Source organism: Cheilinus undulatus, linkage group 3 (genome assembly GCF_018320785.1).
Source record: "Cheilinus undulatus linkage group 3, ASM1832078v1, whole genome shotgun sequence".
NCBI classification, from domain to species: Eukaryota; Metazoa; Chordata; class Actinopteri; order Labriformes; family Labridae; genus Cheilinus; species Cheilinus undulatus.
In genome coordinates, this window is record NC_054867.1 from 4497800 (window position 1) to 4520164 (window position 22365).

At 38.1% G+C, this 22365-nt stretch overlaps 1 protein-coding gene across 1 annotated transcript in view; it reads left to right on the forward strand.

The window, feature by feature from the left end:
* Positions 1 to 22365, forward strand: part of LOC121506932 (copine-9-like) — a 330340-nt gene that overhangs the window by 244729 nt on the left and 63246 nt on the right. Inside the window, exons 12-16 of the mRNA XM_041782988.1 lie at positions 4502 to 4577; positions 4894 to 4947; positions 5042 to 5103; positions 7156 to 7202; positions 15478 to 15659. Coding sequence (XP_041638922.1) covers positions 4502 to 4577; positions 4894 to 4947; positions 5042 to 5103; positions 7156 to 7202; positions 15478 to 15659 — 421 coding nt within the window. The remainder of the gene's footprint in view (positions 1 to 4501; positions 4578 to 4893; positions 4948 to 5041; positions 5104 to 7155; positions 7203 to 15477; positions 15660 to 22365) is intronic.

Consider the following 22365-nt stretch of genomic DNA (forward strand, 5'->3'; position numbering starts at 1 on the left):
TTCAGATGGAAATAATGTGCTAAAGAGATGAAAATCTCATTTTCTGGGGCTTTGTCTCCACAATGGAATATGTTAGTGTCAGATTTTCATATTGTCTCTGAATACTGTCACTGATGGATTACAGATTGAATGTTACACACATTGTCAAAATTATTTTTCTAATAACAAGGCAGTAATCTATATCTTATAGATGTTCATTATAATAAAAATAAGCAGATCAATAATGTTCAATATCAAAAAGCAATTTTTGCTTTAATTAAAGAATAAAGCCATAAGACAACACAACATGACCATTTTATTTTAAGCTTTATCACATGTATGATAAAGCCATGTAAATTAAAGTATGATGCACATCATCTTTGTTTATTTTATTATATTTCATTTCATTTTTATTTTATTGTTTTTTATATCATATTTCAGTTCAATCATATTGTGTTTTATTTTAGCATATTTTATTTTTTAAATTTCATTTTCTTTTTATCTTATTGTATTTTATCGTATCATTTTTTTCCATTTATTTCATTTTTTAATTTCATTTCATTTTAATTTTATGTATTTTACCATATTGTGTTTTATTTGAGCATTTGTCACTTTTTATTTCATTTGTTATTTTATTGTATTTTGCTATATATTTTAATTCATTTATTTTTTTAAATTTTATTTCATTTTTATTTTATTGTATTTTATCATATTGTGTTTTATTTTAGCGTATTTTGTTATATTTTATTTTATTTTATTTTATTTCATTTGTTTATGCTGCTGCCTACAGTGATATTAAAGGTCACATATTTGACCCCTTTAAAACATGTTTATATCGGTCTCAGAGCTCCCAAAAACATGCCTGTGAAGTTTGTTGAAAAAACACTCCAGTATTGGATTTTTGCACGTCTAAAGACCCCTCTGCTTCAGCCCTGCTCAGAACGATCTGTTTCTGTCTGCCACTTTAAGTGTTAATGAGCGGTCTGAGTCTGCCCCAGACCCTGCCCCTCCAGATGTGGCTTAATGCAGTGGTTCTCAACATTTTTTCAGTGATATATTATATGCAGTGACATTAAAGTGTGTTGTGACAGCCTTCTGACTTATCAAACTTTGTAACTGATAAACACTTTCAAATTACAAATACTAGATTTCTTTTTCTTTTGCAAACATTTTAAATGTTAAAAATGCCTGACTGAATTCATGGCAAATCTTCTCATCACTAAATGTTGGTACTCAAACTAATGTAGTGAAAACAGAGACTGAATTGGCATAAAATCATTTAACACCATCAGTGTGCAAAACACTGTTCAGCTGCAGTGGTCTCTCTTGAACTATTTGGAAATAAAAACACAGAACTGGAAAGAACTCAGAAATCTGTAAAAACATTTTGGTTAGGCGTAGGACTGACAGCTTCCATTCAACTGGTCGCGTGTTTGGTTGAAAAGCTTTTGTCCGACCAAGATCACCCTGGTTGGCGAGTGATAGACTTCAGTCACTTTGTTTCTCGTTTGTTCTTGAATTTCTTTGGATCGTGGCATGATGAGTTTCTTTCTGAGATCTTGTAGCCTACTTCATTTTGTCTGACAGTTTCTATTTAAGTGATTTCCTCATTAAACAGATCTGGCAGTAATCAGGCCTGAGTGTGACCAGTGAAATTGAACTCAGCTTTCTAGGAACTGTGGTTAATCACAGTAAACTCATGATTTAACAAGGGGGGCAATTACTTTTTCACACAGATCCAGATGGTTTGGATTTTTTTTCCTTTAATAGATAAAATCATCATTTAGAAATTGCATTTTGTATTTACTTGAGTTGTCTTTGTGAGATATTAAAATTGGTTTGATGATCGAAACATCAGTGTGAAAAAGATCCAAAAAAAATAAAAGGAATCAGAAAGGGGGCAAATGCTTCAAATGAGTCAAAAGCCACATTGGCTTTGGATAAATGGGTGCACTGGTGGACTCAGACAGGGGTCAGGGGGAGCTCCTCCCCATGCCTCAGTGTTTAAAAAACAGCAGCAAAAGTGCCCTATAGCAGGGGTCATCAGCTGCATTTGGACATGGGCTGTTTTTTCTAATAAAATGAAAGACATTTTTAGAATGGTCTCATGGACATATTTTTGTTTAAATATTTAAATTTTCTTTCAAATGTGTGTAATTTTTTTAGCCTCTTATCAGTGATATAAGTCCAATTTATCACAGCCAGCCACAAGGGGGCGATCAAGATATTTTAGCTGAATATTCTTAAAGCAAAAAAGTTGACATAGAAAATGGCAGTTTTATCAGGAATGGACTGATAAATTTATGTTTAACATGCAACATATTGCTAGTAACATCTTATACATGGTTTAATGAAAAAAAAAATGAAACACAGTCATCTGCAATGATGATGCAACTTTCAATCTTAGTTTTTGGAGTTGTTTTGATCGTTATTGGGAGCTGATTTTAAAGAAAAGTACCACAAATCTTTTCTTCTGCACATGCTATGAATTTGGTGATGCTCTGGGGGCCGGATAGGAGGATGTGGGGGCCTGATGTGGCCCGCAGGCCGCCAGTGGATGATCACTGCTCTATGGGTTCCTCCTCTCGTAGATAAACATGACAAAGCGTCCCTATAAGGGTCCTCTGAGTGGACAGCATTCGACAACGTGTCCTTTTATAGGGCCTTTACGTAGACAGTAGCTGTGCTCCATTTACCTCAGAAGTTAGATATTGTAGCTGAAGACGACATCACACCTGAGTTGAGTGTGTTCCAGTTGCTATGAGTTGGTAATTTGAGGTACCAAACTTGCTCAGAATTCCAAGCAGGAATTCTGAGTTCAGGGCACATTTGTGGTGATTTGATTTACAAATAGGAATTTAACTGGAATGCACCAAAATTTGAGAATGTTTTTCTCAAGGGCCCGCTGAGATGATAACATTTTGCAAAGTGTCCTTTGCCCTCTATGTGGACAGAATTTGATAAAGTGTCCTTTAGAGCAGTGGTTCTCAAACTGGGGTCCGGGAACCCTGGGGGTCTGCAAGCCACAGCTTGAGGGTTCAGGAAAAAAAAAAAAAATTAGTAAAGTAATGCCATGTCATTACAAGAAAATAGATACATATAGGGACCACAGTGCCATAAAAGAACCTTACTAACCCAATGACTCCTACATACATCAGCTTTGGGCCAATCAAAACTCAGATATGATTGTGAGATATCACATAAATCTATCTCTTGTCATGCATCAGTCACTTTGCTCAGGACATTTGGTATGCAGATCCAGCTAGCAACAACGGATAAATATTTAAGCACACCCACTTCTTCAAGTGATGCTAGGCCCAAACCAGCTAAACTGGGAAAATATAATGACGGCTGTCTGGAGTTTGGTTTTACTGAGAACAGTGATGGAAGACCAAAATGTGTTGTGTGTCTTCATGTGAAGCCACGAAGCCCGCTAAGCGAAGAACAGCAGTGGGTTGTTTTCTTTTCAAAAACAACAAAAGTTGAGTACTTACATGTCTATAGTCGCCATGTTTCGCGTTATTCCTCACTAGCTGCACGCTCAGCTCGATAGCAGCTACGTGCGTGTTTTGTTGCTCTGATTGGCCCGTAGAGATGTGATGGACAGAACGTTCATCCAACCACACTCCGAGGTTTTTTCAAATCCTCTGCCTTTTCTCAAATGTTTCCTATTGAAGCTTTCCCAGATGGATGTGTGAATCAAATCCATCTGGCCTGTCAGGTTAGGTTAGGTGGGGGTCCTTGGAAAAAATTTCTGCCCTAGCCCCAAAGGTTTGAGAACCCGTGCTCTAGAGTGCAAGGATAATCCAGAACAAATTGCCTTCTGGGATGTTTCCACTGGAGGGTTTCCTTCCTCTGGGCAGGGTGTCCTCTCATTAGCCAATGAGAGGGAATATTTCAGACAGTGGAGAAAATGCAGTTGAATGCTATAAGCTCTTCTGTATAATGTTCATTTTCACCAACATCCTGCCTTGTGTATCTTTATGAAATTAATGGTTAAAAAGCTTGTCATTCCTTGTCTGTTTTCTTTTATTCCAGAGGTGTAGGTGGTATAATAACAATATGAAACTATAAATCTTAACCTGGATTTCAAACTGTTTCTCTTAAATTGTTTGAAAACTTTTTCTGTCCTAGTGCCTTAATGCATACAGCAGGTGCCCTGTTTAAAATCTCTGTATGGGTTCACATTTTTATCGTACTTCTGTCTGTGCTTTCCACGGGACAGGGGGGCTTATCTAAAAAAAAAAAACGGCCTATTTATAATTTGTGTGGGGACTAGAGCTGCTGTTTCAACCTTTTATTATTCTGCTGAATAACAGAGCTGGAGTAAAGTGGACTAATGCTGCTTTAAGTGTATGTTTTGGAGGCATTCTCACGCGTTTTTTTTTTTTTGAGTGTTTAAATGATGTGGATCTGTTTGTGCTTCACAGTTACAGAGTGGGTATGAAAATTTAAAATAGTTACTGAAGAAGTCAAACTTTTTACCTCTCCTTTTATCTCTGTGCATTAAACTTCCTTCCAGTCATGATTTCATCGGAGAGTTCACCACCAGCTACAGAGAATTGTCCAAAGGCCAGAGCCAGTTCAACGTCTATGAGGTAAAGTTTTAGTTCTAAATCAGCAAATAATGAAAAGGAAATCAAAAGTTTGCTCTAACATTATTCTCGTCTTGAATGTGTAAAGCTTATCAAAAATTCAGTAATGTTTTTGGAGCTTTAAAAAGTCCAATAGTTCCCTGACAGTACTATGTATTATTCATTCAGTTAATACATCCTGCATTATGTATCTAGCTCACATTTTTCTACAGTAAATCATCAACTCCTAATGGAAGTTTTCTGACATGAGCATAATGTCGACACATTTTTTCAGGTAGTAGTTGAAAAATGAGTTCTCGTTTCCTGTTCTTTGTTCAAGGTTTTGAACCCTAAAAAGAAAGGAAAGAAGAAGAAATATGTCAACTCAGGAACGGTAAGACCTGTTGAAGACCTGTTTGAGGGGTAGGACTGGATGTTAACATCAGAATCATATTGACGCTTCTCTGTTCTCTCCATCTGTCCTCAAGGTGACTCTGCTGTCCTTCAAAGTGGAGTCAGAATGCACATTTGTGGACTTCATCAGAGGAGGGTAAGAGACTTGGATGTTTAAGATCCCATGACTTGACATAAGAGATTCTTATGTTTTCTTTTAACTAGATAGTGGTAAGACAGCACAGGACAAAACTGTGTAATGTGTAAATTTTAGCCAGTTTTCCAGACATCTTGAGAAATCACTTCATTAACATGGTAAAAGCAGCTCTTTTATTTCAAATAAAGGAGATAATGAGTTAAAATATTGATAAATATTATATTATAAATATTGATAAACATGTAAATTTACCCATTATCGCTATAAAAAAAGGGTAAAATAAATGGTAAGGTTGCATGTTATTCATAGACTTTTGCCCCCAATTTTTTCCAGACACACATTGCAACTCATGGAAAACTGCTCCATCCCTGTCCCGACCCACCAGTTGAGAGCCACTGGTTTAAAGCCATGGTTGGCATGCTGATGTAGGAGACAGTTTCGAAGTGCTGTTTTCATTGAAATACAGTGTTCAACACTGCTATTCATGAGGAAATATGCAGGAGTGCATGTACAAAATGACTCACTGACATCCAGTTGTGCTGACGTAAGCGAAGAACAGGGGTCCTAGATCTATAATCCTGAATCTGCGGTCCTGACACTGCTGCCTGCGAGCCTGCAGATATGTACTGTTGCATTAAGGTGCATTTTGGCCCCCTTAGGCTTGTTGTATCAGTTTTGATACCTCTATCTAATCAGTATGATCAATAAATTGCTTTAGAAATTACTTCTTAATACAATCTGATAAATGATAAAAATGCCCTAAAGTGGATTATCAGTTACCAGAAACACCTATCGTATCAAATGAGATACCAAAAATATATGTATTAAATTTTATGGAAATTTTGATTTTTTTGAATTTCAGTAGAAAGTTAGATAAACATTTCCGTTCCAAAAAATGAAAATGTTCTGGCTATAATTTGTGGTTTTAGGCTTTAATGGGTTAAAAAGTGCCCAACTCAAAGAAAACCAACCCAGGTTGTGTCAACCCACTTTAGCCCACACAATCCACCATAAAACCGCCAGATTGGGCGGGTGCAACACTGGCTACAGTAGCTTAACTATAGTTTGCTTGGCATGCAAAAATGCATAAGAAAGTTGAATAAAATTGATTTACTTACCTCCACCACATTATATATTAACCATAGTCACAATGGCATGACATCCTTTATCATAGCATAATAGCAAATAACATCACATTATACAAAAAAGGGTAACCTGCTTGCAAGTGCCAGATTCATCACTGTAAATTTTTTCTCTCTTTTTTTATTATTTATACACACACAAAGCTTTGACTAGGATTTGCTGCTGCCCTTTACGACTCAAAATCTGACATGGACTTGCAGAGAGTAACTAGCATAACAAGGATATGAAAGTCCTGAGTTGAACTTGCAATGTGAAAGGGGCTGTTGAAATGCCTTCTGAAGGAGAAATTGGTATGTCATCTTTAGATCTCCCAATTAGTGAATGACCGTCTGACCTCCTGAACCATAGCAGCTCATATTTCATCTGAATTTTCTGACAGGCCATGGTGCAAAGTTTGTATTTAGACTGTCTTCATTTATCCTTTTTAGATAATTGAATAAGTTGGTTGTAGAAATAAGGCTTTTGGTTACTTTCATGATACATAATGATGATATGATGTTGTTTTCAAGTATCTGCAAGTTGATATAGAATCTTAACTTGAAATAAAACTGAACTTACATGGCAATAAATTTATCAGTAAAGATAGAAAGCTATTTTCCAACAGAATACATTGAATTTGCTGTGTTGTTACGTATAAGAATAAAACAAGAAATGTTGAGCTTGAAAGTTGTCAAAAATAAAGACATCGTTTAGCAGTGTCTGAATGAGATAGCACTTTTAATGGAGGCTCATATTGTTTCAATCACTGAGCAGATCCCCTGCCTTGTTCTTTATAGTGACAGCAGCGAGCCGCTGATGAGTTTTTCAGTCTAGTCTGAACAGCTGTGAATGTGCTCCCATCTGCTGATTCTGGCACGGTACTTACATCTCTGTTTTTGAATGATACTGATGTTCTCTATCTCCCACCAGGACGCAACTCAATTTCACTGTGGCCATAGACTTCACAGCATCCAACGGTACGGCAGCTTTTACATCTCTGTCTGCATGCAGGACGTGTCCACAAGTTATTCACTGAATGTTTTATTCACAGAGTTCTGATTTAGCTGTTACTTGGTTTATGGATTGCGGTCTTCTGCAGGTATGAGTTGATCCTCATGAATATATCTATAATAGATGATCTACAATTCAAGGACAAATGCATTGTTAATAGAGGATTTTTCACAATTGAGTCAATGAGCTTTTTTCAAACCAATCTCTCTGCACTTTCACTCACCAGAGGGGACAATGCACTCTTTTAATTTACTGAACGTCTTATTTTATATGAATAGGATGATTAAGTTTTAAAAAATTTCCCATCAAAATAAAACAGTCCTATAAAGCGGGGGTTCTCAACCTTTTCAGCCCGCGCCCCCACAAATAAAGGTGCCAGAGACCGGGGACCCCCACTGTACCTGAAAGTGGTTAAACACAGTCATGCATGTTCAAGAATTGGTGGGGGGGGGTCTTTCTGGGGCTCAGCCAAACTTGGGGCCAGCAAAATCATGGTCTATTGTAAAGTTAAACTGTGGTATTTTATATTTAACCTGAGTAATAACCACTATTATCAAAGAAACAAACAACCTTTTCCATCAAGAAATGATGGAAAAGGTGGTGAAATTGGATTTTAGAAGTAGCAGAAATGGTTAGAAATGCCAAAAATTAGATAAAAGTGGCAAAAAAATAACAAAGAAAGGCAAAAAAATGGGTTAGAAATGGACATATTAAGTGGTAAAAGGTATTCAAAAGTGGCTGAAATGGCATTAAAGAGGCAAAAATAGGTGGAAATTTGGAGAAATGGGATGTCAATTGATATGAACTGGCAAAAAAAGGCTTAGCTAATGCAGAAGAAGTCAAAAACTACCAAAAATGGGCATATCAAATTGTGACATTTGGCTTAACAAGTGGTAAAATGAGTTAATAGTGGCAATACTGGATCAACAGAGCCAACAATAGGCAGAGAGTTGCAAGATAGGGATATATAAGTGGCAAAAACAGGCAGAAAAAAGTGGTGGAAAGGGTTTAAAATGGGCAAAAAATGGGATTCAAGGGAGCGCAGATGGTCGAGTGGTTTAAGGCGCTACCCATGTACATGGGCGGCCAGGGTTCGAATCTGGCCTGTGGCCATTCACCACGTCTCTTTCCCCTCTCTTCCCTGTTTCCGAGTCTATCCACTGTCCTTCCTCTATCATGAAAAGGCCCAAAAATAAATCTTAAAAAAAAAAAAAAAATGGGATTTAAGTTGCAAAAATTGGTTAAAATTGGTGGGTTTTTTAAAGGCATCTGGAGACCCTATCTCAGTGTGTCGTGACCCCAAATGGGGTCCCGACCCCAACGTTGAGAACCCCTGCTATAAAAGAACATTTGTATTACTTATTGAGCATGTATTGATCCTGAATCTGGTAAACTTCATGGTACATTCAATTTTACTCTTAAACAGATTTTGTAAAAAAGGAACATCTCCCATGATGAACAATTAACAGTGATGCACCTGTTCAGTAAATCGGCATCAGTGCAGACTCTCTGTCAGAGGGTTTGACAGCCCACTCCCACTCAGAGATTTGGACAGCTCTCATGCGGCAGACCTTCAATGCGAGCATGCAAACAGAGTGTTGGTGAGTAGGGAGAGGGTGTATAGGGAGGGGTTTGAGCAAGGCTCAGTCTGTCAATCTATCATACCACTTTTACTGTATGAAAGCCCAAACACACATAATAAAAAAAAGATAAGTTCATCAAAACGTACAGTATGTAAATTCTGCTGCCAGGGGGTTCTCTGTCAAATCAATCACAAAATACAATGAGAAGAGACCGGGGCTGTTTAGCTCCACCCACCTTCATTGTTTCCTTGTTTTTGATATAGGACTGTGTTCAGCTAAAGCAACACCATACACGGTGTATTTACTAAACAATAAACTTTTTTTTTTTTTTTTAAATATTTAGAATAACGAGAGAGAAAGGCTGTTGACAGGCGCATTCCTGGTTCATGCTTGATAGCTACTCAGATCACAGTGCATATCAGGAAGAGCACATTTAACAGCTTTTCTCCCTCATCGTGTGAAATTCAACCACAAAACAAAAATGTTGGTTTACTGTTTAGTAGGGGATGGAATGGTACAGAAAAAATTTTGGATCGGTACGTCCCTTGGTTTTGCAGTCACAGTTGGATACATTAAAGGTAGGGTAATTAAAGCAAATAAATAACCGTTTTAATTTTTTTTTCAATTTTTTAAATTGTATTAAAGTAAGTAGGCTGAAAAAATTACATTTAAATTATCAATAATGCTGCAACCTTCTTCCAAAAGGTCTTCCATGAATACGAATAATAAATAAATACATTTTTGAATTACTAGGTTATTTGAATTGATATATTGACATTTTTATACCCATTCTTTAAACACTAAAATTTCCCAGCCAACTTGAACACATCATCATACATCTGTAAATTATCTTGTTATTTATGCTAATTAGCGTTTATCCTGCCGATGTCAACACGGACTTCAGCACTGGATTACTTTTTTAACCAATGGGACCTACTACAAAGTTTGGGAAAGTTCGGTACACTTCTGTACCTAACCAAGAGGCCCGTACAGAATTGGTACGGTACAAATACATGTACCTTTACACCCCTACTGTTTAGTAAAAAAATAATTTAGTGTTGTTTTTAGCATTTTTAAAAAAAAAAAATTATGCAAGACCAAGTGGTTCCATAGAAAAAATGAGTGAGTTGTTTCTGTTACTCTGTCATTGATAACTACTGTAACAAGACACATCCCATTGCAATACAATAGAGGAAAGAATTTCTCTGGCTTTGGAAACTGTTGGAACTACATGAGTTAATGTTGGACATCAACTAAAATATCTACATTAGGGGAGAGTGGGGTGAGTTGTGCCAGTTTTTACTCAAAGTGACTTTAAAGTTAGGCCATGACAGTTAAGCCTCCAACTTAAGTATGTACATATATTTCAGGATGTGGTGCATCCCTGGGAACAATAACTTTGGATCTGAAATAAACTGTTTAAGAAATATAACTTTCGGAAAAAAAGTGGTCTCGTGGCACAACTTGCCCCCGGTGCAGGGTAAGTCGTGTCTTTTGGGGAGAATATGTTGGGGTAAATTGTGCCAGTGATTTTTGAAGATTATTGAAGTAAAACAGAACATTTTAATCTCATAAACTGTAATGGTATATAAAAACAAGACAAATTCAATACAAAATTACTCATTTAGGGTTTATTTAGATATAATCACCCTATCACACCGCGTTCCACATTATTATGCAAACGACATTTTTCTCTGATTTATATCAATGCAAATGACAGTCATAATATTTTTCAAGTCATCAACAGTTAGAGTCTAATTCAAATGTTTTTGAACAAACTTCATAATGATAACTATTATTTTTTTTTAAATAAAAACCTCAAAATGCACTTTTCCACATGTTCCACATTATTAAGCAGGCCACAGGTTTCAGCAATATGGGAAAGAAAAAGGATCTCTCTGCTGCTGAAAAGTGTCAAATAATGTAATGCCTTGGACAAGGAATGAAAACATTTGATATTTTAGGAAAAATTAAGTATGATCATTGTACTGTGAAGAAATTTGTGGCTGATTCAGAGCACAGATGGGTTTGTGCAGATAAAGGCATAATGAGGAAGGTTTCTGATGGACAAATACATCAGATTAAGAGAGCAGATGCTAAAATGGCATTACAAAGCAGCAAACAAGTATTTGAAGCTGCTGGTGCCTCTGGAGTCCCACCAACCTCAAGGTGTAGGATCCTCCAGAGGCTTGCAGTCAGCCACCCCTAACCAATGCTCACAAGCAGAAATGGTTGCAGTGGGCCCAGAAATACATGAAGACTCATTTTCAAACTGTCTTGTTTACTAATGAGTGCCGTGCAACCCTGGATGGTCCAGATGGAGGAGTAGTGGATGGTTGGTGCAAGGAGGTAGTGGAGTCATGTTTGGGCCGGATTCATGAGAAGGGAGCTGATAGGCCCCTTTAGGGTCCCTGAAGGTGTGAAAATGACCTTAGCAAAGTATATAGAGTTTCTGACTGACCACTTTTTTCCATGGTACAAAAAGAAGAGCAGCGCCTTCTGTAGCAAAATTTTCTTCAAGCATGACAATGCTCCATCTCATGCTGCAAAAAATCCCTCTGTGTCATTGGCTGCTATGGGCATAAAAGGAGAGAAACTCATGGTGTGGCCCCCATCCTCCCCTGACCTCAACCCTATTGAGAACCTTTGGAGCATCCTCAAGCTAAAGATCTATGAGGGTGGGAGGCAGTTCACATCAAAACAGCAGCTCTGGGAGGATATTCTGACATCCTGCAAAAAAAATTCTAGCAGAAACTCTCCAAAAACTCACAAGTTCAATGGATGCAAGAATAGTGAAGGTGATATCAAAGAATGGCTCCTATGTTAACATGGAACTTGTCCTGTTAAGATGTTTTTGATTGAAATAGCTTTGATTTCAGTAAATATGACCCCCTGATGCTGCAATTTCTACAAAAGACCATTTTCAGTTCTTTACAACCCATAAAATATTTTAAAAAGCTGTTGTGCTTAATAATGTGGAACAGTGCATTTTGAGGTTTTTATTTTTATTTTATTTATTTTTTTGTCATTATGAAGTTTGTTCAAAAACATTTGAATTATGCTCTAATGGCTGGTGACTTGAAAAATATTCTGATTGTCCTTTACATTCATATTTAGGAAAATCAGAGAAAAATATCATTTGCATAATAATGTGGAATGCGGTGTACACTAATGGCATAAGTCATATTTTCTAGTTTTTGGGAAAACACAAAAACCCTAAATGCACATTATATGATATTTGTGAATCACTTCAGGCCAAAAGGCTTTGGCAATAGATGGCTGTTGACATACATAGAACGCTGTCTGTCAGTTATATAACATAGACAAATAAAGTGATTTAGGCCAATTTCTGAACATCTCATTGTGACTTAGGCCACTTAAACTGAATAAAACTGCTCTTTAATAACAGTGCAAACTGAAAACTGAAATCAGTGTTGGCTAAATTAAACAAATGGCAGGTAAATCAAACACTGATGAGGCATGCCCGTCTCCTCACTCCTCCAGCTGTTCTTGGCCCTTCTTTGCTGGGCTCTAGGTGTGTAGGTCTCGGTGTGTGGTTGTGAAGATTTGTTTGGGTGGGTGTGTCGGTGTGTGTCTGGGTGTGTGGGTCTGGGTGAGAAGGTGTGTGGGTTAGGGTCTAGGTCTGTTGGTCTGGGATTTGTGTCTCTGGGTGTGTGCGTCTGCATGTGTGGGTCTGGATTTGTGGGTATTTGGGTCTGGTTGTGTGGAGGTCTGGGTTCGGGTGTGTCTGTGGGTCTGGGTTTGTGGGTGTGACACTGGCACAACTTAACCCAGGCCCTTTGGCAAAAATCACCTCAGCCCCACCATTTTGAAAAACTAGCATGACCCAGCAGTTTAGAGCTAACATCATGATAACTGTATAGACTCATTGTGTAGCCTACTAAAGCACTAAAACATGTGTGAAATGTTTTCAAACTTGTCTATAATTGTTCAGACACAACAATCAAAAAACCTTGATCATAGATATTTTACTTTGAAAGGCAAAGAACAGTTTTTTGAGCTAAAATGTGCTTACCTCACATGCCATTTGTATCACTTTTATGCAGAATGAGTAAAATGGATAGCTCTTCAAAAATATGTGGTCACATGACCAATTTCTTCTATGTTTTTTTTTTTAATAAACAAGGGGTGGCACTACTTCCCCGCTGGCACAAATCCCCCCACCCTCTCCTATACACTCACTGGCCCCTTTTTCAGGTACACATGTTCAGTTGCTTGTTAATGCAAAAAGCTAATCAACCAATCACATGGCAGCAACTCAATGCATTTGCATGCGTGTTGATGTGGTTAAGATGACTAACTGAAGTTCAAACCAAGGGGAACGAAAGGGGATTTACATGACTTTGAACCCGGCATGATTGTTAGTAAAACAACAACCATGGTTGGTTGAAAAGCGTAGTCTGATCTGATGAGTCTAGATTTCAGCTGTGGCATTCAGATGGTAGGGTCAGAATTTAGTATATACATCATGGAAACATGGATCCATCCTGCCTTGTGTTAAGGGTTCAGGCTACGGGTGGTAGTGTAGTGGTGGGGTATTTTTCTTGGCAGACTCAAGGCCTCTTGGTACTAGCTGAGCATCGTTTAAACGCCACAGCCTACCTGAGTATTGTTGCTGACCATGTCCATCCTCTAATGACCACAACGTACACATCTGATGGCTACTTCCAGCAGGACATGGCACAAAACTAAAGCTCAAACTGGTTTCCCAAAAAATGGCAGTGGGTTCAAACTCCTATTCAGAGGAGGTCTGTCATTCTCCTTGTAGGGAGTGGTAGGATAGTGCTCTAGCAACCTATGTTGGCCATTGAGTGAGGGTCAATTTCTGTTTGTAACAAAACAGCATAAGTCATTATAATTTCATCCAGAATAGCGGTAGTCCCATTATAAGGACAGATAAAGCAGCTACAAGAAGGGGTTTATTTATTCTAATTAGTGTGGCCATTGCAGAAAAGCAGCCTTTTAAGTTAAATATCATGTGCATGCATAGATTTATTCTCCATAGAAGAATCCTCTCATTCTTTTTATTTTAACTGGATTAGTCACTGTGAAACTTTGCTGATTTTCTGCCTCTGTCTCCCTGCTTTACATCGCTTCTTCACCAAGTTTAAATAGTTTAAAGGCATTAGAAATAACTTTATGATATGATGAAGCCGTACTGACAACATACTTTTATTCTGGCTGGTGGTTTGGCTGCTTTTGTAGTTCTTAAATTAGACTGATCCATCACAGACCTCAAACTCCCCACATTACATTTAAATTCAGACCGTGCTGAAGGAAGAGATTTGCTCTTATATCCATAAGCTCATAAATCTACAAAAAGGAGAATGTAGAGAAAAGCTATGAGCTGAAGAGGTAAGCTCTGAGTGTCCGTATCCATGGTGATAGGTGTTATGGTGGTTTTGTTGCTTATTATTATAACTCTCCCACTTTCCCATACTGAAGACTTTATCATATGTATAAGTAAGCTGATATAAGACTGAGTGGCACAGTCATATAGTTAGATGATTTTCAGTCAGTTGTGAAAGGTCCTCCAGTGTTTGCCTCAGACTTTTAAAGTACACCATATTGAGGGTTGATAGGGGAATTGAGCAGAGGGATTATGTATTGATCATTGAAAGAACACTCTAGCAAATAACTCAAACCCAAAGGGAGAGGCTGAGGAAGTTCAATATGCTGAAGACGATGAAATGTAGTCAAAACCCCCAGAATATAAACTTGTTAGTCAACGGAGTTGAGATTCTTTTTTGCCACACTGCAGTAGTTTGAGATCAGACTTTAAGGCCCATATTTTAATTTGAATACATCAAGTTACTGTGATTCTACTTACTCTAATGAATTTAAGAGAAAGTCTTGAGGAATACTTTAGAAATTTAAGACCAAATCTCAAACATGATATCATAAGTATTTGTTTCTGAAATGTATGAAAAGAGTTGAGATTGTTGATAAATGTCAATACCAAAGTGGGGGTCGCAGGACAGTGAAGGGGGGTCATGGGATGCTTTCCAATAAACAAAGAAAAATAATTCATATTGAAAATTGTATTATTCATTGTAAGAAATATTGTTAAAATGAGTTCAATTCAAAATAAAAATGTAGTTATCAAGTGTTATTTGACTTTAAATGTAAGCAGAAGTTATAAAAACTACCTTAAAATGCAAGTTTTGCACATGATGCTTTGAGCAACACTTCAAGGAAAGGTGGGGGTCACCGATCTCTGATGCTGTCATTTTGGTGTCACAGGCTTAAATGTTTGGGAACTCCTGTTTTACTGTGGGCGTGGGGTTAAATATTTTCATCAACAGAAGGGGGGCTGGTCAGACCAGCATTAGCAGCATGGGCATCATGCTGGTTTTTGTATCAGAGTTTATAGTTAAGACCAGTTACAAACCAGGAAAAGTTTCCTTTAGGATCAGTAAAGTATCAAATTGAATCAAATCTGGTCTGATCTGGTTTAATCTAGTCAAGTCTAGTCAAGTTGAGTGTAGTCGAGTCTAGTCTAGTCAGTCTAGTCTATTCTAGTCTATTCTAGTCTAATAAGGGTTCTATGTCTCTATTTTCATTGTACCTACTGCTATAGTTGAGTTCCTCTCACTTTGTATGCTTGCGTTTGGTGTGTGGGTTCCTCTCTCTCCAGGTAACCCCTCTCAGCCCACGTCGCTACACTACATGAGCCCGTACCAGATGAATGCCTATGCCATGGCTCTGAAAGCAGTGGGAGAGATTATCCAGGACTACGACAGCGACAAACTTTTTCCAGCGTACGGCTTTGGAGCTAAACTTCCCCCAGATGGAAAGATCTCCCACGCCTTCCCCCTGGTAAGAGTTTAAGAACACTGAAAGAGCCAAAGTGGAGGCAGGAAAGTGCAGCTTTGTTCTCAAGTGCAAGTGAGATTTGTTGAAAAAGTAAACTCTGGTTTGGAATGAGTACTGGAAACTTTGATCCAGAACACATTGTTTTAAATCTAAAGCACACTTCAGGGAAATAAATGTGACAACTTTGCCAAATCAGACATTTTTTTGGTCTGGATTTTGTCAGCTCTTTCCATATCACTGCCTGGATGTGAAATCTGTCCATCTGACAGATGAAAGCTTTGCTGACTACTGGCCCATATCTCCATTGCCACAGCAGCAGCAGCAGCAGCAGCAGCAGGCTCTGGCTTTTACCAAAAACACTCCACAAAATGAACACCAGAGCTCAGACAGACTGTTAGAGACTGACTGACTGACAAAGTGAAGCACTGAGCTGAGGAGTAGACTCATATACCAGAGTGCATACCTGACTTAGCACTGTGATTATTCTTTTATTACATGTATGAAACCTCCAAATAAGACACAGTGGGTTTCATAAGCTGACCTCAATTTCAAAAAAGTAGGGACATTGTAGAAAAAAAGAATACAGTGATTTACAAATCCATTTTTAACTATATTTAACTGAAAACAGCACAATGACAAACTAGTAATTTTTTCTTTAACTGTACACACTTTCTGAATTCGATGCCATCAACTTGTCCCAGAAAAGTTGGGACAGGAGTGTGTTTACTTCTGTGTTGCATCAAATTTTCTTCCTCTAACACTCTGCAAGCACCTGGAGACTTAATACATTGATTGTTGAAGTATTCAAAGTGAAATTCATTCCCATTCTTACTCTGCATACATCTAGAGTTGCTCGTTATTGCAGGATTTCAGCTGTTGTGTTTTTTCTTTTTATAATGTGCCGTACATTTTGAATGGGAGACAGACCCGGACTGCATGCAGGCCTGTCTAGTACCCACACTATTTAGAGAACAGTGCCTCTGTATGTTGTTGATACATGTTTTTTGCTTTGCATGGTAGTCTTAATTCACATTTGCAGATAAAGTGGCGTACTGTGGTTGAACATGGATATTCCAAAGTTGTCAGATTAATGGTAGAGTTAAAATGTCTATTCTGAAAACTAAAAGAAAACTCCTGTTTTTAGTTCTGTTAAATTGAATAACACGAACATGCAAATAAACACAAAAAATACATAATTTTTTAAAATGAAAAATGATATATTTTTTTATGTTTTACCTTGCCTCCTTCCCTGCAAAATTACATACATACTTTAAGATCATACTAATGACAACAGCCTGAGGATGTGATTTGAATGAAAGACTCTTATAGTGGGATTCTGCTTTTATTATGTCCTCTTGCAAATATTTTATCCCAGAGGAGCCACAGGTCACCCTCAGCCTCTGAAAGTTATTGATATTATGATAACTTAAACATTTGTCACTCACTTATTCAACTAGCTAATGTTAGTTGTTCATGCTTGTTGTCAGACCGACCCACACTCAAGGACGGACTCACAAACCATCTCTCCTCTCTGTCACACATACACAGACACACACACACACACACAACTGCTCCTCTCGCCCTGTGACTGCAGCTCACGCTTTTCTTTCTTCTTTCCTGTTTTAGTGGACATTTAGAACGTAAAGTGAGGCAAATATCATGGATTACATGAATGCCTGACAGTCCGTCGCTATTGTTTTTATCCAGGCTCACATTGGAACAGAAACAAAACTGAAGTTTCGCCATATTTTATAACAAGCTATTTTTAGATTGCTAGCATCTCATCTCCATCATGAGACACAGTTGATGATGAATACTTTCCACTAATCATCAGATTATAATCAGAGAAGTACTAAGTGAAAGCAAAGTTTATCAGCCGTCCGTGTGTGACGTAAACAGCTCCGCACCACGCCAAGTGATGTAAATTCCAAGTGACGACACAAAAATTAGTTGCAAAAATTGTTGCAACCCTAATAATCAGCAGAAAAACACCTTTAAGGTCACAGAGATGCAGCTAACTATGTTTAGTTTTTTATAGTTTATTTATTATTATTTCATTGTGCCATACACCAAAAGAGCTGCCCAGCCCTCATGGACTTACAAGACACTGAAATACCAAACAAATACATTATGATTCTATTTGTGGAGACATGTTCTTGTTCAGATATAGATCTGAAATGATTTGCTAGTCTGAACAGTTAGTCCAGAAAGTTCACACTGGTATCGGATCAGTACTTGGTATTGAATTGTATCGTGAAGGAAAAAATGGTATCAGAACATCCCTATCCATGACAGAATGATGCCAGATTTTAATGCAGTGCTGCGTGACGGGTCAAAAGCCACGAGCAGTCAGTGCTGGTGTTCTGCCTTCTCGCTTGCACTCGGAGAGTTCTCCAGATTCTCTGAATCAGATTCGGCTTTATTGGACAAGAATGCTTACAAAACAAGGAAAAGTTTGCTCTCAGTGTACAGGAAGTATGTACACTGCACAGGTTGTTGTCAGGTATTTCAGCTACAAGTCTGTGTGCATTAATGGTATGGTTGCAGAGTGTGTAGCACTCTACATTATAGGGTGCTACAGGGTGTACACAGGATGCAAGAATGAATTCTCTGAATCTTTTGCTGATATTTTGGACGACCTATTGCCCCCCACTCTCTCATTACTGCTGCTGCTTCTATTCACCATCCTCCTCTATAAATAAAGCTTTTATAAAGCTTTTAAAAGCCCCAAAATTAATTTTTTAGAAAATCCTTACAACTACATGTTAAGGAACGTTGCTCATAAATTATTGACTATCTAAACACAAATTCCCATCAATTTTTTTGAGTTTCTGAGCCTTTCAAGTGCTTCCAGTCATGGTCCTCTCACCTGTTGGCAATGAACCCACCTACCTGTGGAAAGAGCAAGATGTTTTATTCAACATTTCCTAACTGCCTAGTCTTTTTCTGACCCGTCCCAACTTTTTTGCTAAATGTTGCAGGCGACATATTCAGAATGTGTTATGTGAATTTAGAACACAGTTGAGTTTATCAGTTGAATGTAAAATATCTTGTTTCTTGTGCTTTATTCATGTGATATAAGTTTGTAAATAAGTGTATTTTTATTTTTATTTTTGCACCTGTAGGTTTTCCCACTCAGTCAAAGGTTCTCTGCAGTCTTTACTACTACTATGGAGGAATGTTTTTATGTGTGGGTCTTAGTGATCAATGGATGCAACAAAACAGCGCAATGTACTCAACCACATGCAGCAATTCCACTCAGGATGGTTTGTTAAGTTAATGAAAGGAAGCGTTACATAAACCCACAGGCTGTAGGCATGGTGGAGTAGTCTTGTGAAGTGGATGACTGAGGCGTAGGAAAGGAAGACAAGGTGGGTGGAAGAAAACACTGAATCACGTTGCATGTTGAGAAAAAAAAGATTAGTTTGATGGTATGGGAGTGATGGAGAGAGAATAGTGAACAGAAAGAAAGGCAGGCAGAAACAGAGAAAGAATCTGATGATGCACTGCTGAGCTTTGTGGAGCAGGAAGATGGCCACAATAGTGATAAGCAAAGCAGGAATATGAAGAGTAATCCTTGGTTACAAAGGACCGTATTCCTGGACATCACTCCAAAGGAAAACAGTGGGTGGATCGGGAACACGAGAGGAAAGAGTTTTAAATATCCTGTAGTGTCCCAAAGCTGTGGGATAATGATAGTGGGATTTTTTTAAGAGGATAAAACTGGACAAATCTTTTCAAACTGGTGTATTGTCAGGACTGAACTGGGCTATTTTTCTGGCCTGAAACTGTCATTGTTAATCAGGTTTTGTCAAATGCCATGATCCTCCAGACTCATTCCAGTTTAAGGCTCAGTGGTGATGGTACATCAGCATCTGGTCTGTCTAGGTTCATCGCTCTGCTCTCCCTGTGTGTGGCCGCTCAATCAGCTTTCCCAATTAGAGTTCACCTCAGCGTGACAAATCCCGGTGCTGTGTCATGCCAGGGCAGCTCTAATTAGGAATCTTTTGTTTGGAAACTGCTCAGAGAAATCCAGAGTTTGCCAAATGAAAAGTTTTTGTATCTTGTATAATCAGATAAACTCACATGAAGCCGATCTTGAGTACAGTGAGAATAGGCTTTGTTCCAAAAGTCTCTAATTACTCACATCTTTGAAGGTCAGAATAATTCATCAATCGGAGGAGTATCCAGTCCTAATAGAGAATATACGAAAAGGTCTACATTTTTTGATATTTGCTTCACAGTCATGTATTTTAGCAAGTTTTAGGCAAAAATAGGCCAAATTGTATGCCAAGTGGAACATCTTTTAAGTGTTTTATTTTCTCAGAAAAGCCTCTGTGGTTGATACTACTTTGCAGTGTGAGCTTCATCTACATGTTCTTCCACCTCAGCAGATCTGGTCAGCTGTTTGAGTCTGTGGGTTTCGTCAGAACAACAAACTAAGCTTCAAGTAAATATATCACGTCGACTGTAGCTTGACTAATTGTCAGCCACTATTTGGCACAAGTTTACCTTTAAACTCAGTGTAGTATTGTAGTAATTATTGTAAGTCTTGTATAGTGTTCTTGTAACCTGTTTACTGGCTCAGCTGAATATTTGATATTTTTCAATGAATATTTGTTGATGAGTCAGACAGCTCATTAAAATATAAGCCACAGACACAGAAACAGCTCATTCTGAGCAGGGATGAAACAGAGGGTTTTTTTTAGACATGCAATTTTAGACAGGCATATTTTGGGGACTTCTGAGTCCAATATAAACTTGTCTTAAAAGGGTAAAATATGTCCCCTTTAACCATGGACAACGTCCAGACTGAGGCCTCAGATCCAGAATGTATCTTTAATTGGTGATCTTACCATGTAACTAATAGGCTGCACTATGTGTGTTATGATATTATGTGGTAATGTGTAAAGGCAGGTAAACCTGCCTAAGTATCAGATGGGGTTGCACAATGAGTACTCAAAGCATGCACAAGAGAAAGATTGTAGCATAAATAAAAAGGGACAGCCGGGTGGTTTCCCTCGGTTTGCACACAGTTGGCCTATCTGTCTGCCTAGAAAAAAAAGTCTACATGCACATCCAAACCTAAGTGGGCAGGTGCTAAGTCAAAAAAGACACTGTCAAAGAACAGAAAAAACATCTCGCAAACTGCAGGGCTCCAAAATATAATTATTTATTGCACCAAAGTATGTAAAGTAACTATGGTCCAATAAATAATTATATTTTTGGAGCTCTGCAGTGTGCGAGATGTTTTCTTCTGTTCTTTGCCTGTCTGTCTATCCTTCTCTGTGCAGCCTTATCAGAAACAGCCTGTCTCACATTCATAGCACCAGCCTACCAGGGAAGTTCCCAGTGTCCCCGTATGTCAGTCCACCTCTGGCTGAGGTGGGAGAGCACGCAGCCGGTAGCCGAAGCTTATATCATAAAATAATGCCAAACACAGAGGCTTTCTGGGTGAAAAATGAAATGTTTAAAAATATTCAAGCTGACATTGTCTTTTGGCCCATTTTTACCTTAAGTTTGCTTGAAAATGTGGAGCAGCTGGGGGATCATGCACTGGCACTGGCAGCATCATGCAGCGGGGATGCTTCTCAGCAACTGGCCCTGGAAGGCTTGTAAAGGTGGAGGGTAAAGTGATAAAAGTGGGGCAAAATATAGGACAATCCTAGAGGAAAATCTTATTCAATCTACAAGAAAACTATGACTCAGGAGAAGCTTCCTCCAGTGTGTCCTGTTTCAAGGAGAAACGCTCACTGAAATCACTGGGGGTGAATTTATGTACTTGTATTGCCAAGTATCCTTATATAACTCAGCTTCAAAATAACGGAACTATCCCTTTAACATGTAATTCAGTGAAATCAAAGATCTGGTCATTCTCCTTGTGGAGAACGCCGTGGTGGTCGTTGGTGCCCTCTATTGACCAGCCACCGCTGATTAGATATCTGTGTACCTTTCAGAAGTATATGTTCCTAATCTGACACTGATTTACTGTGAGTTTCAACTGCTGGCTCCTCTATGTTGGTGCCTAATTAACACTTGAATGTTTCTATGCCTTAAAGTAACCCATTTTATTGCTAAAAACTTTATTCTCTGAGGAAATAATTAAAAACTAATCTCAGCCAGAGCGTATGCCTGAACCTGTCTTTGGAAATAAGTAGATTTTTAGCTGCCAACTGCTTTAATCAGATTTTTAATATTGTCTCATAGTTTGGTGATTTATAAGATGCAGAGTATAGTTTTATCTGTTGATAGCTGACCTATTTTAATGCTACTGAGATGAAGACATCATGTTTTTATGTTGAAGGTTTATACCCATTCATTAGTGAAGTGTTTTCCAGCATAAATACATGAAAACTCTGCACAGAAAATCAGCCTTTACCATAACAGCAGCAGCAGGGGCCTTCACTCTGGTAAACAAACACTTGAGTGCCTCTAATGAACACTCTAAACTAATTCTATTCAAGCCTGCAGTCTGAAATAGAAAATGACAAATTGTCGCGTAGTTATTTGTTTGTTTTCTGTTTATTTATTTATTGGATTTGTTGAAGTAGGACAGTGCTCATTAATCAACCATTTGGCAGTAAGCATCTATGTGAATATGCTGGAATTAGTACAAAAGCTAAATTTCATCCCCAGTCCTAAGGCAGGCACTTATTAAACATCAAACAAATTTTGAGAAGACGGATAACTTCGACGGAAAGTTTTACAA